At 50.2% G+C, this 16,044-nt stretch overlaps 1 protein-coding gene across 1 annotated transcript in view; it reads right to left on the bottom strand.

The window, feature by feature from the left end:
* Hmgs (hydroxymethylglutaryl-CoA synthase) overlaps window positions 1-5,741 on the bottom strand; it is a gene marked incomplete at its 5' end in the record, with an annotated part of 657,494 nt that extends 651,753 nt beyond the window's left edge. Inside the window, one exon of the mRNA XM_067084337.1 lies at window positions 5,733-5,741. Coding sequence (XP_066940438.1) covers window positions 5,733-5,741 — 9 coding nt within the window. The remainder of the gene's footprint in view (window positions 1-5,732) is intronic.
* Between the last annotated feature and the right edge of the window lie 10,303 nt (window positions 5,742-16,044).

The following is a 16,044-nucleotide window of genomic DNA, read 5'->3' as shown; positions in this document are numbered from 1 at the left end:
TTGCCACCAGAATCATTCTGAGATTCGGGGTGATCATCACTCGGCTGATCACTTGGAGAATCAGACAGAATGGCGGGGAGGCGTACACGTCGAGGTTGTCCCACGGATGCTGGAACGCGTCCTCCGCAGTGGCCCATGGGTCTGGCACGACAGAACAGAAGACCTGGAGCTTTCTGTTGTGCCGGGTGGCGAACAGATCGATGGCTGGATGCCCCCACAGATCGAACAGCCTTTCCGCTATCTCCTGGTGGAAGGACCATTCGGTCCCTACCACTTGGTTCTGGCGGCTGAGCTTGTCTGCCACGACATTCCTCTTGCCTGGAATGTACCTGGCTGACAGCTCTACCGAGTGAGCCATGGCCCACTCGTGCACCTGCATCGTCAACTGATGAAGCTGGTGGGACACCAGGCCCCCCTGCTTGTTGACATATGCCACTACCGTGGTATTGTCGCTCATCAGTACCACGGAGTGTCCCATCACTCGATCCTGGAACTCTTGGAGGGCCAGGAAGGCTGCCTTGAGTTCCAGGATGTTGATGTGAAGGTGCTTGTCGTCTCGGTGCCACACTCCCGAAGTCAGCAACTCCTCCAGGTGTGCGCCCCATCCCTCGGTCGATGTGTCCAAGAACAGAAGCATGTCCGGAGGGGGAGTATGCAGGGATACTCCTATCAAGAGGTTCCTATCGTATAACCACCAGCGAAGGTCCTCCCTCACCTCCTCGGCAAGAGGGATGAGGGAGGACTGGGGGTCTCAGGACTGGGACCAATACTCCTTTAGTCTCCATTGAAGACACCGCAGGTGAAGACGCCCATGAGGTACTAGCTTCTCCAAAGAAGACAGGTGACCGATGACAACTTGCCATTGCCGGGCTGGTTGCTCCTGTCGTGACAGGAACAGTTGTGCTGCCAGCCTGAACTTGCTGATACAAGAGTCCGAGGGAAAGACTTTGCTGCCACCGTGTCTATCAGCATGCCCAGGTACTTTATCCTCTGCTTGGGGTGAGATCTGACTTCTCCAGATTTACCACGATCCCTAGATCCCAGCAAAACTCGAGGAGACGATCCTGTCCTGTAGCAACTGCGAGCGAGAGCCTGCCAGGACTAGCCAGTCGTGTATACCTCAGTAGACGTATCCCTTGCGAGTGGGCCCAAGCTGACACGAGAGAGAGAGAAGACTCTCGTGAACACCTGGGGAGCGGTCGAGAGCCCGAAACAAAGTGCCCTGAATTGGAAGACCGACTCCCCGAGGACAAAGCAGAGGTACTTGCGAGAGAGGACGGATGAATGGGTATTTGAAAATACGCATCCTTCAAGTCCACCGTAAGCATGAAGTCGTTCTCCTGATGGAGGCCAGCATGGATTGCGCTGTTTCCATCGTGAAATGAGTCTGGCGAACGAAACGGTTCAAGGAGAGAGGTCTATGACTGGTCTCCATCCCCTGAGGCTTTCTCCACGAGAAAGACATCCGGCTGTAAAAGCCTGGAGACTGGTCCGACATGACTTCTACAGCACCCTTGCTCAGCATGGCTTGCACTTCTTGCTGTAAATGGTGTCCTTCGATGATCCTGAAAGATAAGTTTGGAGATGGACCGGAGAGTAGGTGAGGGGAGGCCGAGACTCGAAGGGTAGTAGATATCCCTCCCGAAGGACATCCACTATCCAGGTCTCGGCTCCATGTCGCTGCCATGTTGCCCAATGGCTCGACAGGCACCCCCACCTTCGGCAGCTTTTGGGGGAACGCCGCCCTAGCGTTTCCCCTTCTTCTTCTTCCCTTTGCCCCCTTTACCGGCTTGGAAAGTAGGCTGAAAAGGGAGGGAGTGACCCCCCCGCCTTCTCAAGGAAGAAGAAGGCTGGGTGTTTCCTCGGGAAGCCTTTCGAAGACTGGGACTTCTTAGGGGCTGAGGAAGTGCCAGCCTGGCCCGAAGTGGGATGAGAAGACCCAGAGGTCTTGGCCACTGCCTGGTGGACAAGCCGGTCGCTGTCATCGGCACGGCGTTTGTCTACCACGGCGTCCACCAGCTCTCTAGGGAAGAGAGAGGAGGAACCCAGCAACGGTCCATTCCTAAGGGCGACTGCTGATTCGGGACCTACAGACCTGGAGAAGCGAGAGAGAACGGCGTCTCTTCGCTTCAGAACCAGGTTTGCCCACAGGTTTGCAGTCTGGTGGGCGAGGTAGGAAATAGCCCTACCCCCAGACTGGCACAGTCTCCCAAAGGCGGAGTCCTCCCCAGGTACGATAGCGCCTGAGGAAGAAGCTACCCTCGATACTGTGAAGGACCACAGATCGAGCCAGGAGACTGCTTGGAAGGCCGCCATGGCGGTGGCTTCCAGGGTTGCAGCTTCTTGCTGGGAGAGGGAGATACTCTCACCGGTAAGTTGTTGCAACGTCAGACCCAGATCCAGACGAGTCAGGTCCGGGTCAACCTGCTTGGTCAGCAACGCCCCTCCAGCTGGAGTATAGAAGTGCTTCTGGTGAGGCAGAGGGGGGGGAAGAAGCTTGTCCGAGCGGCTCTAACGAAGTGAGCTGTCTTGCCCAGACACAAGACTGTTCACTTGGTCGAGGACCCCCTCGGCAAGCGTGGACCACGGTAGCCCCACCGAAGCCTTGGGTTCCTTCTTAGGTCCCCAAAAGGATTAGAGGCGCGATGGACGATCCACAGAAGCAGCTGTGGTCCCTTCCCCGAGGTCATTGTGCTGACAAATCAGCGCGATAACCTCTACAAAAGTCCTCTGTATCTCAGGAGTGTCCGCATCCTGAGGCAGAGGACCCTCGAGTCCTTCCAGGGTGCTTTCCTCCCGATCTACTCTCCCTGCAGGAGGGAGAACCTCGGCAGACCCCCGAGGATCCCTTCCTGGACCACACGGGCATAAGACCTGGTCGAGCCAAGGACTGAGCCAGGTTCATACGCCCACGCAGTAGAACTCTGGGAGAAAACTCCCAGAGTTCTTCCTCTCCGACTCACGCCCCTGGAAGAAACCAAAGGGGCAGAGGGGACAGGCGAGGAAGATCGGGCGCTCCCACTGGCTTTGCTGGCAGAACCAACAGAGGCAGTGGGTCGGGAGAGGTCACCAACCCAGGTGGTGATGATGGCAGCCCGGGTCGAGGAGACTGCTTTCACTTAGGAGAAGCAATCTCCCGAGGAGAGCGGAGCAGATCGCGCGAGCCAAGCCGCGCGCTCACCTCCCCCGAGCCAGGCTGGCCACGCAGACGTGGCCGGGGACTGGGAGGAGTCAAGCGCGCGGCTGGCTGGCACGAGCTTGCTCTGTCCTCTGGACGCGCCCCAGTCTTCGAGGCCGTAGCCTCTCGGGAAAGACTGAGCAGGGGACCTCTTCTCCACCTCTCCTGGCGTTCGGCCCCGAGGGGCTGAAGCGCTATCCCGAGAACCTGACTTGGCACTCACAGGAGTGCCAGCAGGAAGAGCCGGGGCACCTGCATGCCCGGGCTCTTTCTCTCGCCCCATGCCCTGGTCCGTAAGGCGAGAAGTTTCTCCCGTATCAGACTGGGTTACCCGGGTCTCCTTGGGGACCTGGGTACTCGGAGCAACTCGTGAATGAGTGTCCAACGCGGAATCGCTGGCCTTCAAAGCAGGAGTTTTCTTAGGCACAGCAGGGGGGTGCAGACCTTGGTCTGCACGCCCTTGGCTCCCGATGCAACTGACCCAGAGGCCAGGGCAGCGGTTCCCTGATCCGAGGATCGGGAAGAGCCGATAGAGATCCCACTGCCATCACTGTAGAAGGAGGCAGACCCTTAGAAGCCTCTGTGCGAGGCTTCTTAGGGGGGGAGAGGCAGGCTTCTTCTTCTTTGGCTGCGAAGCCCCAGAAGGAGAAGCAGAAGAGGCAGCAGACGAAGATGAAGATGACGACACCTTCCTAAACCTCTTCTTCTTCTTCTTTACCATCTGCCTCAGGATCGCTGTCAGACCCCCAAACCAGGCAGGCGCAGTCGAAGACTCAGGAACGGCAGGAGGGGCTGCAGCAGAAGGCACATCCTGGGAAGAGACAGCGGAGCTCGGGCCAGCACTTACCTGGGTGGGAGCAACCGTGTGTCAGCCAGGAACAAAAGTGGGCGGGGCTGGGAATGCAGGCGCCGCCCCTCCCACGTGGGTAGTCATGCCAGGCCGCGCCAGAGTCGATGGAATGGGGAGAGGAACAGACGAAGGGCCGGGCTGGATCGTGAAGCAAGGAACTGCAGTTGTAGACGAGCCAGGGTCAGCAATGGGGGCAGCGACAGTCACATACTGGAAGGATGATGCCACCATGTAGGCGGGGCCTGCTCGCGTGAACGGGGCCAGGAAGCCAGGAGGCAGCGGTACCGCGTGTTGCACGGCAGGGTAAGCCGAGACCTGGGTATCCAGGTGTGAGGCTACCAATACCGGGAGCTGCGAAAACCTGGACATAGTGACAGATGTTGTAGTTGCTGTCGTTGCCGAGTGAGTGATCACTGGAGTGGTGGAGAGATGAGGTACCAGTCCCTCCGGTGACGTGCCAGGTATAGCCAGGTTGAAGCCGAGTCTATAGCCTGGCTATCCAGCCCGAGACCTGAAGCAAAAGTCGGGTTAGTTCGGGAAGCCTCTATCCGCTCTGAAGGGAAAAACCCACCAGAAAGGGAAGAGACCTCCGAGAGGATGTCCCAGTCCAACTCTCCCCCGCACCCTTCCACAAGTGATGAAAAGAAAGAGGAAGGGGAGGGGAAGACCTCACCCGAAGGAGAGGGAGCAAGAAGGGGAAGCTCGCTGGGAGGGAGAAACGAACCCGACACATTCGCCACCAATGGAGTCGTCGGGGGCGTGTTTCCCTCGGACAACTCCTTGGTAGGCTTACAATGGTAACCTCTCCTCCCCTCGAACTTCCTCCATTGATCGGGGGACCAAGAGTAACACTCACTACAAGGAGCATCGTGTGAACACACATCCCCCCTGCAAGATGGGGAGAGAGCGTGTGTCTGCGTCGACGCTAGATCGAAAAGAGTTACATTTCTTCCCTCCCACCCCGGGACGTACACGCTGGGGATAGGAAGGCTTAGTTGGTTTGTCCATGATGCAAGATAAACAAAAAAAGTAAGATTTCCCACCAATTTGATGAAAAAAGAGCAGTCAGGCAGAGAGAGACAAAGAACAATGTCTGTGCGCTGTGATGGCCGAAAGCAAATTGGAATGTTTACATCCAGGCAGGCGGTACTCCCGCCTCCCGGACAGTAGTCAACTGCCTAACCACCTTGTTTGAAGTTCAACGGCTGTTTCCAGCCTACGCCTGAAAGTAATCCCTAATGTAAAGGACCTCGGGTTTGTATATTGTATCGGAACAAATTGTCGTTCGAGAAAATCAAGCAAATGGGTCAAGTAAGCTACTTTTTGGGTAGAATCTGGCCCGCTGCGCAACATTTATTCTATGCAATTTTTCATTTAGAGTCGTTGGTAATGAGTCATAGGCGCGTCCGTCGTTCTGTAAACTAGCCGGGTTCCGTGAATACGAGAGACATTCGGGAGCCGTACATGCAAGCAGGGAAGAAGGGGTTGCCTGAGGAAAACGATTAGAAAAGGAACCGTCCTCACCTAACTTACCCTACCTAACCTAACCAAGTAGGCCTTGTTACTTTGCGGGGGAGGGGGGGGGGAGCCCACAGTGAAGGAAACCACTTTTTACCAAAAGTTCGGCTGTAAGAGTGCGCATGCGCGATAGCAAAAACAGAATCAGCTCATTCAGTCAAATACAGTGAAAACCGGGTCACTTACTTTGAAGTTTCACAGGTGTCTGACACTTCTACCGCACAGGTTACGCTACGAGTGAAACACAGCGTTAGGAGGAATTGTAGTAGTAGTAGTTGACGGAGGTACCTTATGAAAAGGCTCCCTTCTTCGTTTTCATTTGCCTAGGTTGCGCTTGTTGGGCTGTCTGTGTTTCTCATAAATAAATGTCAGACTAATAGCTTCCTCGCTCGTTCTAGTTTGCCTTATTTATGTTCCCTTTGGCACAACTATGATAAACATTGACTTGACTCTCTTTGGAGGATTTCGGATGCCACCGTTAATTATTGTCACTGAAACTGGGGTGGCAAATGAATCCTAGGAAGCGGAAGGAGCTAAGCGACTAGCCATTCGGCCGTCGTTAGTTGCACAATTTCCGTAAAGAATGAAGCCCTCTTAAAAACAACACACTAGCTTTATAATAAATAAATGAGACCGCTTAAATTAGCTTCTCTCCAATTTGGATGAAATTTATTTTTTGCCCAAAATTGTCCTGCGGTAAATTAGACATGAAAAGCCTGAAATACGAACACTTTAATAACTATAGGCTAGACCTATGTTTCACCTTCACTCGAAAATAACGTTTTACATCTGAGTGTTATAGTCTGATATGAGGCATATTACCTACTAGTTATAATGAATTATCATCATAATATTATCTTTGCATAGGCTTCTCGCATGGAAGACTTATTTATTTGTAATAAGTGATGATACGAGCCTGTTGGCACTCAAGTAAATGGAAAGGGGTAAAATGGAGAGTAATATTTGTTTACAATATTTTATTGAAATATATTATTACAAAGAAATCCTAAGTTATGTTCTGGCTCTCAATAATCCATAAATACATTTCATTCGGAAAACGACAAATCTTTTTACCATAATTTACATATCACCAAACAAAATAATATCCTGTGCAATAGCAAATACTAAAACATCTCATTCCCTTTCCGTTGCCTAATAGTGAATGGATATTTCCTTTTATATCCTTGATGCTAAATAATAAACAAATAAGAAAAGTAAATGACTAATTTTTTTATATATCCCTCATTTTCAACCACTGCATTCAGAATTCGTGGTAGGCTAAATATTGAACTAAGGTTCTACAAAAGTCACTCTTTCCCCTTGGAGGTCTTAAAGATTCCCAGCCCATAGGCGATCAATAATAAGCGATGTTATCTGATACTGCTATAGTAGTACGTGTTTACTGCACTAACAGCCTGCCACCAGGGCCACACTGCAGGGCCTTGCGGTCATTTTCAAAACCCAGGAAGTGCAGAAACCAAATAACCTGTGATTTTTTTTTCTGTTCGTTATCTTCATAGTAGTATGTTATGCAGCTTATAATTGCAGATATTGGCACAGGAATTCTTCAAGAGAAAATGGATTAACATTTCACAAGTAAGCAAAACATACTGAAATTCATTTACTTTTGTGCTAGTCAGATAAATGTCTTGTTAGCAGTAAATATGATTGCTCTGTTAACATGTCTTATATTTTCGGCATATCACTGTCGCACAAAAGTGCAGTGGCGATTTCAGTTATGAAATTAGAACATTCTTCATGCTATATATGTATTGTAATAAAAAGTAAGAAAGAGCTTGCTCATTATTTAAAATGCTTAGTAGAAAGTAGGCCTGTAGGTTGTATTCGGTTTTGTCAACAAGTCTTGTAAATTGCCCACTGCACCTACATTGCCAACCGATGAAGCTGATGGGACACCAGTCCCCTGCTTGCTGATTACAGTAAGCGCCAATACCGCGGGTATTGTCGCCATCAACACCACGGAGTGTCCCATCACCGATCCTGAACTCCTGGAGAGCCAGAAGGCCGCCTTGAGCTCCAGAATATTGATGTAGTTGCGTTTGGTCGCCTTGGTGCCACACCTCAAGTCACAACCTCCAGGTGCGCCCCATCCTCGGTCGAGCGCGTCCTAAAACAGAAGTATTGTCCGGAGGGGGAGTGGCGTGCAGGATACTCCTATTAAGAGGTTCTGTCACCCAACCACTATGGAGGTCCTTTCACTTCCTCGAAAGAGGAATGAGGAAGGACTGGGGGTCTGGACTGGGACCAGAGCTCCTTTAGTCTCCACTGCAGACCGCAAGTGAAGCACGCCCGTGAGGAACTAGCTTTTCTAATGACTCCATTAGGTGACCGATGACGACTTGCCATTGCTTCTAGGCTTGTTGCTCCTGTCGAGACAGGAACAACTGTGCTGCCTCCTTGGAACTTGCTGATACGAGTCCGGGAGGGAAAGACTTTTGCTGCCACCGTTCATCAGCATGCCCAGGTATTTCGCCCTCTGCTTGGGGGTGAGATCTGACTCTCTCCAGATTTACCACGCATCCCTGTGATCCTGGCAAAACCGAGGAGACGATCCCTGTCCTGTAGCAACTGGGCGCAGCGAGAGCTCCTCGCCAGGACTAGCAAGCTGCCAGTCGCCGAGACAATTTCAGAATGATCCCGCGCGAGTGGGCCCAAGCTGACACGCAGAGAGAACACTCGTGAACACCTGGGGAGCCGTCGAGAGCCCGGAAACAAAGTGCCCTGAATTGAAGACCGACTCCCAAGGACGGCCGGAGGTATCATACGAGGACGATGGATGGTTTGGAAAATACGCGATCCTTCAAGTCCACCGTGAAGCATGAAGTCGCTCTCCCTGATGGAGGCCAGCACCGATCGCGGCTGTTTCCATCGCGGAACCGAGTCTGGCGAAGGAAACGGTTCAAAAGGAGAGAGGTCTATGACTGGTCTCCATCCTCTGATGCCTCTCTCTACGAAAGATCCGCCGTAAAGCCTGAGACTGGTCCGGACCTAATTTCTACAGCATTCTTGCTCAGCATGGCTTGCACTTCTTGCTGTAGTGCGATGTCCTTCAACGAACCTGAAAGATAAGTTTGGAGATGGACCGGAGTGTAGGTGTAGGGGAGTACGAGACTAAGGTAGGAGATATCCTCTCCGAAGAACATCCACTATCCAGGTCTTCGCCCATGTCGCTGCCATCGCTGCTCAATGGCTGACAGGCACCCCCCACCTTTGGCAGCTTCGGGGGGGAACGCCGCCCCTAGCGCTTCCCCTTCTTTTCTTACCCTGCCCCCACCGATTGGAAAGGGGGCCAAAAGGGACGGAGTAACTTCCTTTTCGAGGAAGAAGAAGGTTGCAGCCGACCCCTTCAAGACTGGGACTTCTTAGGCCGAGGAAGGGCCAGCCTGGCCCCGAAGACCTGGCTGCAGTGGAACGAGAAGATCTCGGAGGTTCAACCACTGCCTGGTGGACAAGTCAACGTCTTCATCGGCACGGGGCGCTTGTCTACCGCTGCATCCACCAACTCTCTAGGAAGAGAGAGAGTGAGAACCCAGCAACGGTCCATTCGCGAGCGATTGCTTCCACTGGGACCTACAGACTTGGCAAAGCGAGAGAGAACGTATGCCTCTTCTCGCTTTTAACACCAAGTTTGCCCACAGGTTTGCAGTCTGGTGGCAAGGTAGGAAATAGCCCTACCTCCAGACTGGCACAGTCTCCCAAAGGCAGAGTCCTCCCCAGGTACGATAGCGCCTGAGGAAGCGGCTACCTTCGATACTGTGAAGGACCACAGATCGAGCCAGGAGACTGCCTGAAAGGCCAGCCATGGCAGTGGCTTCCAGGGTTGCAGCTTCTTGCTGGGAGAGAGAAACATTTCTGGGTCGACAATTGCTGAACGAAGACCCGGATCCAGACGAAGTCAGGTCCGGGTCAACCTGGGTTTAGTCAGCAACGCCCTTCTATTGGAGAGTGTGCCAGCCTGGACGAGGTAGAGGGGGAGGAAGAAGCTTCCCGAGGCTCGATCAAGTGAACTGTCTTGCCCAGACACAAGACCGTTCACCTGATCGAGTACCCTCGGCAAGCGTGGACCACGGCAGCCCCACCGAAGCCTTGGGTTCCTTCTTAGGACCCCAGAAGGATTCGAGGCGCGAAGGACAATCCACAGACGAAGCCGTGGTCCCTTCCCCGAGGTCATTGTGCCGACGAATCAGCGCGATAACCTCCGAAAAAGTCCTCTGTATTTCAAAACCGCATCCTGGAGGCAGAGGACCTTCTAAGTCCTTCCAGGGTGCGGTCCTCCCGAACTACTCCCGCAGGAGGGAGAACTCTCGGCAGACCCCGAGGATCTTCCTGAACTACACGGCATAGGACTGGTCGAGCCAAGACCGAGCCAGGAACATACCTCATGCAGTTGAACTCTGAGGAGAATAATCTCAGAGTTCTCCTCTCCGACTCACGCTCTTTGAGGAGACCAAGGGAGCCGGAGGGGACAGGGGAGGAAGATCGGCGCCCCACTGCCCCTACTGGCAGAACCAGTAGAGGCAGCAGGCCGAGGGCGGTCACCAAATTCGCGGTGGCACGGGCTCTCAGGTTGAGGAGAACATTTCATCCCAGGTGAAACGGTCTCCGAGGAGAGCCGGAGCTGTCGCTGAGAGCCGCGCACCGCTCCCCCTGAGCCAGTTCAATGAGGTACGCCTGGGACTGGGAGGAGCCTAACGCCGCTGCTGGCTGGCGCGAGCTTGCGCTGTCCTCAGACGCGCCCAGACTTCTTCAAGGCCGAAGCCTCCGGGAAGACTGAGCAGGGGACTTTCTTCCTGCTCCCTCCATGCACTCGGCCCCCTCGCTGAAGCATTATCCCGGGAACCTGACCTGGCACTGGATGGAGTGCCAGCAGGAAGAGAAGGGGCACCTGCATGCCCCGGCTCTTTCTCTCGTCCCACGCCCTGGTCTGTACGGCGAGAAGTGTCCACCGTAACAGACTGGGGTATCTCTGGTCTCTTGAGACCCGGGGGTACTGGAGCAACTCGGGCACGGGAGTCCGGACTGTCTCGCTGGCCTTAGAAGCAGGAGGTTTTTAGGGCGCAGCGGGAGAGTGCCGACCTTGGTCTGCACAGCCCCTGTTCCCGCTGCCTCTGGCCCGGAGGCCGGAACAGCGGTTCCCTGATCCAAGATCGGGAAGAACCAACGAGAGAACCCACGTTTCGTGTGGAAGGGAGACAGACCCTTAGGGAAATCTCAGTACGAGGTTTCTTAGGGGAGAGAGCAGACTCTTCTTCTTCGGCCGCAAGCCTTGGAAGAGGAAGAGAGAAGCAGCAGACGACGACGACGCATGAAGACGAAGATGAAGACGACGGACGACATCTTTCCTGTGACCTCTTCTTCTTCTTTCTTCTTCTTCACCATCTGCTTCAGGAAAGCAGTCAGATCACCAATCCAAGAAAGTCAAGACGCGGACTCAGGAACAGCAGGAACAGAACAGCCGAGGGGCCACAACAGAAGGTGCAACCTGGCAGAGACGGGCGAGCTGACCAGCAATTGCCTGGGCAGCGAGCCGCGCGGTCGTGCCAGGAACCGGCGGGGCGGGGCCAGGATGGCGCCACCGCCTCCCGCATGCAGATCTGGTACGGCCGCGCCAAGGTCGCTGGAAAGGGAACTGAGGCAGACGGCTGGGCCGGGCTGGAGACAGACGAGGAACCGCATCCAAGGCCAGGCCATGCTCAGCAACGTGGGGCAGCAACAGTCACATATGGGCACGATGACGCCACCATGCAGGAGGGGCCAGTGCGCGAATGAAAGCAGAGTCAGGTGGCAGGGGAACAAAGGTGCTGGCCCGCCGGATGACGCCGATACTGGGTGTCCAGATGCGAAGTAACTGAAATCGGCATCTGGACAAACCGCGAGAAGGTGACAGTCGTGGTAGTGGCTGTTGCTGCCGTGGTGGGTCGTGCGGATTCGGAGAGGGGGCCATGGGAGCCAAAACCTTCCAGAGTCGGTTGCAGGCCCGGTGCAGCCAGGCGGAACTTGGTATCATCGCTCGCTATCGGCCCGTACCGAAGCAAAAGCGAAGCAATAGAAGAAAGTTTCCACCCGCCCGGAGGAAAACTCCCCTCCGGAACGGGAAGAGACTTCCGAGATGAAGCCGCGGTCCAACTCTCCCCCGTGCCCTTCCACAAACGAAGAAACGTAAGAGGAAGGGGAGGGGGAATCCTCACCCGAGGGAGAGGGAGCAAGAAGAGGAAGTTCGCTGGGAGGTAGAAACGAACCCGAAACATCGGCCACCAACGGGGTCGTATTTCCCTCGGACGACTCCTTGGTAGGCTTACGACGGTAAGATTCTTCCTCTCGAACTTGCTCCCATTGCCTGAGGACCAAACAACACTCATTACAGAGTTCTGAACACACCCGCCCTCGCAAGATGTGCAGAGAGCGCGGTGGGTCCACATCGACTCTAGATCTAAAGGAATTACATTTTTTCCTCCCACCCCAGGACATACACGCTGGGATGGGAGGATTTAGATGATTTATCCATAATACAAAACGTAAAAGGAAAATTCACCGCAATGACGAGAAGAGAAAAAATGCAGTCAGGCAGAGAGCTGAAGAACAACGCCCGTACGCTACGATCGCCGAAAGCAATTGAATGTTTACATCCGGGCAGGCGTGCCCGCCCCGGACAGTAACTGCCTAACCACCTTGTTGAAGTTCAACGGCCGTTTTCCAGCCTACGCCTGAAAGTATCTCCTAATGTAAAGGACCGAGGGTTTGTATATTGTGTCGGAACAAAGTAAGATTTCCCACCAATTTGATGAAAAAAGAGCAGTCAGGCAGAGAGAGACGAAGAACAATGTCTGTGCGCTGTGATGGCCGAAAGCAAATTGGAATGTTTGATCCAGGCAGGCGGTAATTCGCCCCTGACAGTAGTCAACTGCCTAACCTCCTGTTTGAAGTTCAACGCCGCTTCCAGCCTACGCCTGAAAAGTAATCCCCTAATGTAAAGGACCTCGGGTTTGTATATTGTATCGGAACAAATTGTCGTTCGAGAAAATCAAGCAAATGGGTCAAGTAAGCTACTTTTTGGGTAGAATCTGGCCCGCTGCGCAACATTTATTCTATGCAATTTTTCATTTAGAGTCGTTGGTAATGAGTCATAGGCGCGTCCGTCGTTCTGTAAACTACCCGGGTTCCGTGAATACGAGAGACATTCGGGAGCCGTACATGCAAGCAGGGAAGAAGGGGTTGCCTGAGGAAAACGATTAGAAAAGGAACCGTCCTCACCTAACTTACCCTACCTAACCTAACCAAGTAGGCCTTGTTACTTTGCGGGGAGGGGGAGCCTACAGTGAAGGAAACCACTTTACCAAAGTCTGGTTGTAAGAGTACAGCACGCATGATAGCAAAAAAAAAAACAGAATCAGCTCATTCAGTCAAATACAGCGGAAAACCGGGCCACTTACTTGAAGTTTCACAGGTAGTTTGACACTCTCTACCGCACAGGTTACGCTACGAGTGAAACACAGCGTTAGAAGGAATTGTAGTAGTAGTAGTTGACGGAGGTACCTTATGAAAAGGCTCCCTTCTTCGTTTTCATTTGCCTAGGTTGCGCTTGTTGGGCTGTCTGTGTTTCTCATAAATAAATGTCAGACTAATAGCTTCCTCGCTCGTTCTAGTTTGCCTCATTTATGTTCCCTTTGGCACAACTATGATAAACATTGACTTGACTCTCTTTGGAGGATTTCGGATGCCACCGTTAATTATTGTCACTGAAACTGGGGTGGCAAATGAATCCTAGAAGCGATAAGCGTCAGCCATCTGGCCGTCGTTAGTTGCACAGTTTCCGTAAAGAATGAAGCCTCTTAAAAACAACACACTAGCTTTATAGTAAATAAATGAGACCGCTTAAATAAGCTTCTCTCCAATTTGGATGAAATTTATTTTTTGCCCAAAATTGTCCTGCGGTAAATTAGACATGAAAAGCCTGAAATACGAACACTTTAATAACTATAGGCTAGACCTATGTTTCACCTTCACTCGAAAATAACGTTTTACATCTGAGTGTTATAGTCTGATATGAGGCATATTACCTACTAGTTATAATGAATTATCATCATAATATTATCTTTGCATAGGCTTCTCGCATGGAAGACTTATTTATTTGTAATAAGTGATGATACGAGCCTGTTGGCACTCAAGTAAATGGAAAGGGGTAAAATGGAGAGTAATATTTGTTTACAATATTTTATTGAAATATATTATTACAAAGAAATCCTAAGTTATGTTCTGGCTCTCAATAATCCATAAATATATCATCTGAAACGACAAATCTTTTTACCATAATTTGTTATTATCACCAAACAAAAATAATATCCTGTGCAATAGCAAATACTAAAACATCTCATCTCTTCCGTTACCTATCAGTGAATGGATATTTCCTTTATAACTTTGATGCTAAATAATAAACAAATGCTGTTAAATGACTAATTTTTTATATATCCTCATTTTCAACCACTGCATTCAGAATTCGTGGTAGGCTAAATATTGAACTAAGGTTCTACAAAAGTCACTCTTTCCCCTTGGAGGTCTTAAAGATTCCCAGCCCATAGGCGATCAATAATAAGCGATGTTATCTGATACTGCTATAGTAGTACGTGTTTACTGCACTAACAGCCTGCCACCAGGGCCACACTGCAGGGCCTTGCGGTCATTTTCAAAACCCAGGAAGTGCAGAAACCAAATAACCTGTGATTTTTTTTTCTGTTCGTTATCTTCATAGTAGTATGTTATGCAGCTTATAATTGCAGATATTGGCACAGGAATTCTTCAAGAGAAAATGGATTAACATTTCACAAGTAAGCAAAACATACTGAAATTCATTTACTTTTGTGCTAGTCAGATAAATGTCTTGTTAGCAGTAAATATGATTGCTCTGTTAACATGTCTTATATTTTCGGCATATCGTGGCACATAAGTGCAGTGGCGATTTCAGTTATGAAATTAGAACATTCTTCATGCTATATATGTATTGTAATAAAAAGTAAGAAAGAGCTTGCTCATTATTTAAAATGCTTAGTAGAAAGTAGGCCTGTAGGTTGTATTCGGTTTTGTCAACAAGTCTCTGTGTTTTCATTATGTTACTTTTGATGCATAAGAAATGGCTGCAGATTTTGCCGGGTCATCAAGAGTTTTTTGCAGTAGATTGGCTCAGGACTCTGGCTTTGCCATAACTTTTTGCTTTAGATATGTAAGGCCAGCGTTAGAATTGTTTAGCAAAAAGAATTTGATCAAACAAGATTTCTTAATAAAATTCTGAAATGTCACACTTGGGGAGAATATATCAAGATGATGTAAACAATCTGTAAACAACACCTGTTATTTCATTAAAAGTTAAAATAGTTTATTTTTTTAAATGAGTAACCAATTCTGGTTTATGTTTTTATCAAATAATATGTCTCATAGATTGGTGATAGCAAGACAATGTAGTCTGGAAGCTTAGGCTACACCTATGCCCCAAACTATATTATTTAAAAAAAATATTATTCAAAGTACAACTTAATTTCGAATACATACATGAAAATAAAATCTCTGCGGTAGAAGTTATTCAACATCATGCCAAGGAAAAAATAGTCTCAAATAATATTAAAAACAAGTGGTATCGGAAACGATAATATTAAAACAAGGAAAGGAATCTTTGTATCGTGAAAAAATTAGGTCCGTTTTTTCTCGACAATCCTTCACAACGTTCAGGATAAGTGAGGGGAGTGGTAAGTAGGCGGCAGAGTTCGTGGTCCTCATTTTCTGTAAATATGTTCGAGTGTTATTTGTGTCCGGCAAATTGCCTGTATTAGCAGTATCTTGAATATCTGAGAGGCTCTCTTTTAAATGATTCAAATACATTCTTTGATCAAATAACCAATGCAGAAATTTTGAACGGGAACCGAAGTGACGACGAGACATGCAGAAGGACAATATGCGTTTTTCTCTCGGGGGCATATCATAGAGGTAAGCTGGGCTCATTCCATGTTGTCACTTCCCCACCCAAGTTGTTCATTTGTAGTCAAGAGCCAGTTCGTATAGTTTACTAATCTAATCCCTTTGTATTTTTGCCATCCGAGGCTTAATATAGTTGATATTCGGTCAAAGTGTAGGCTAATGATTCAGAAATAAGGTTTATGTAAGATTGTAACTTTCGGAAGCCGATGTCATGAGTTTTATGGTTTTTGTGTAACTTTTCCTTCTCGGAGTTGTGTGTCTCGCACCCGACCACATGGTCCTTAAGGTTGTGCTTTAGTTTAATGTATGTTAAATTTAAATAGTCTAATTTTGCAATACAGTTGTAAAACCCTACCTGATCTTGATGGACCTTCGCTTCGATGTTTATTAATATTGCCTTTCAGGCCAGATCAGAACCCTCCCAGTCGTGGGGAAAAATTCGCAACACTTGGCTTGGCCAATTCTAGTGATATTGTGAGAGGCGCAAAACAGAGAGCAGGTGGACATTTACTGC

This window comes from Macrobrachium rosenbergii, chromosome 41 (assembly GCF_040412425.1).
Source record: "Macrobrachium rosenbergii isolate ZJJX-2024 chromosome 41, ASM4041242v1, whole genome shotgun sequence".
NCBI classification, from domain to species: domain Eukaryota; kingdom Metazoa; phylum Arthropoda; class Malacostraca; order Decapoda; family Palaemonidae; genus Macrobrachium; species Macrobrachium rosenbergii.
The sequence above is the reverse complement of the archived record's forward strand: the minus strand, read 5'-3'. Positions and strand labels throughout refer to the sequence as shown.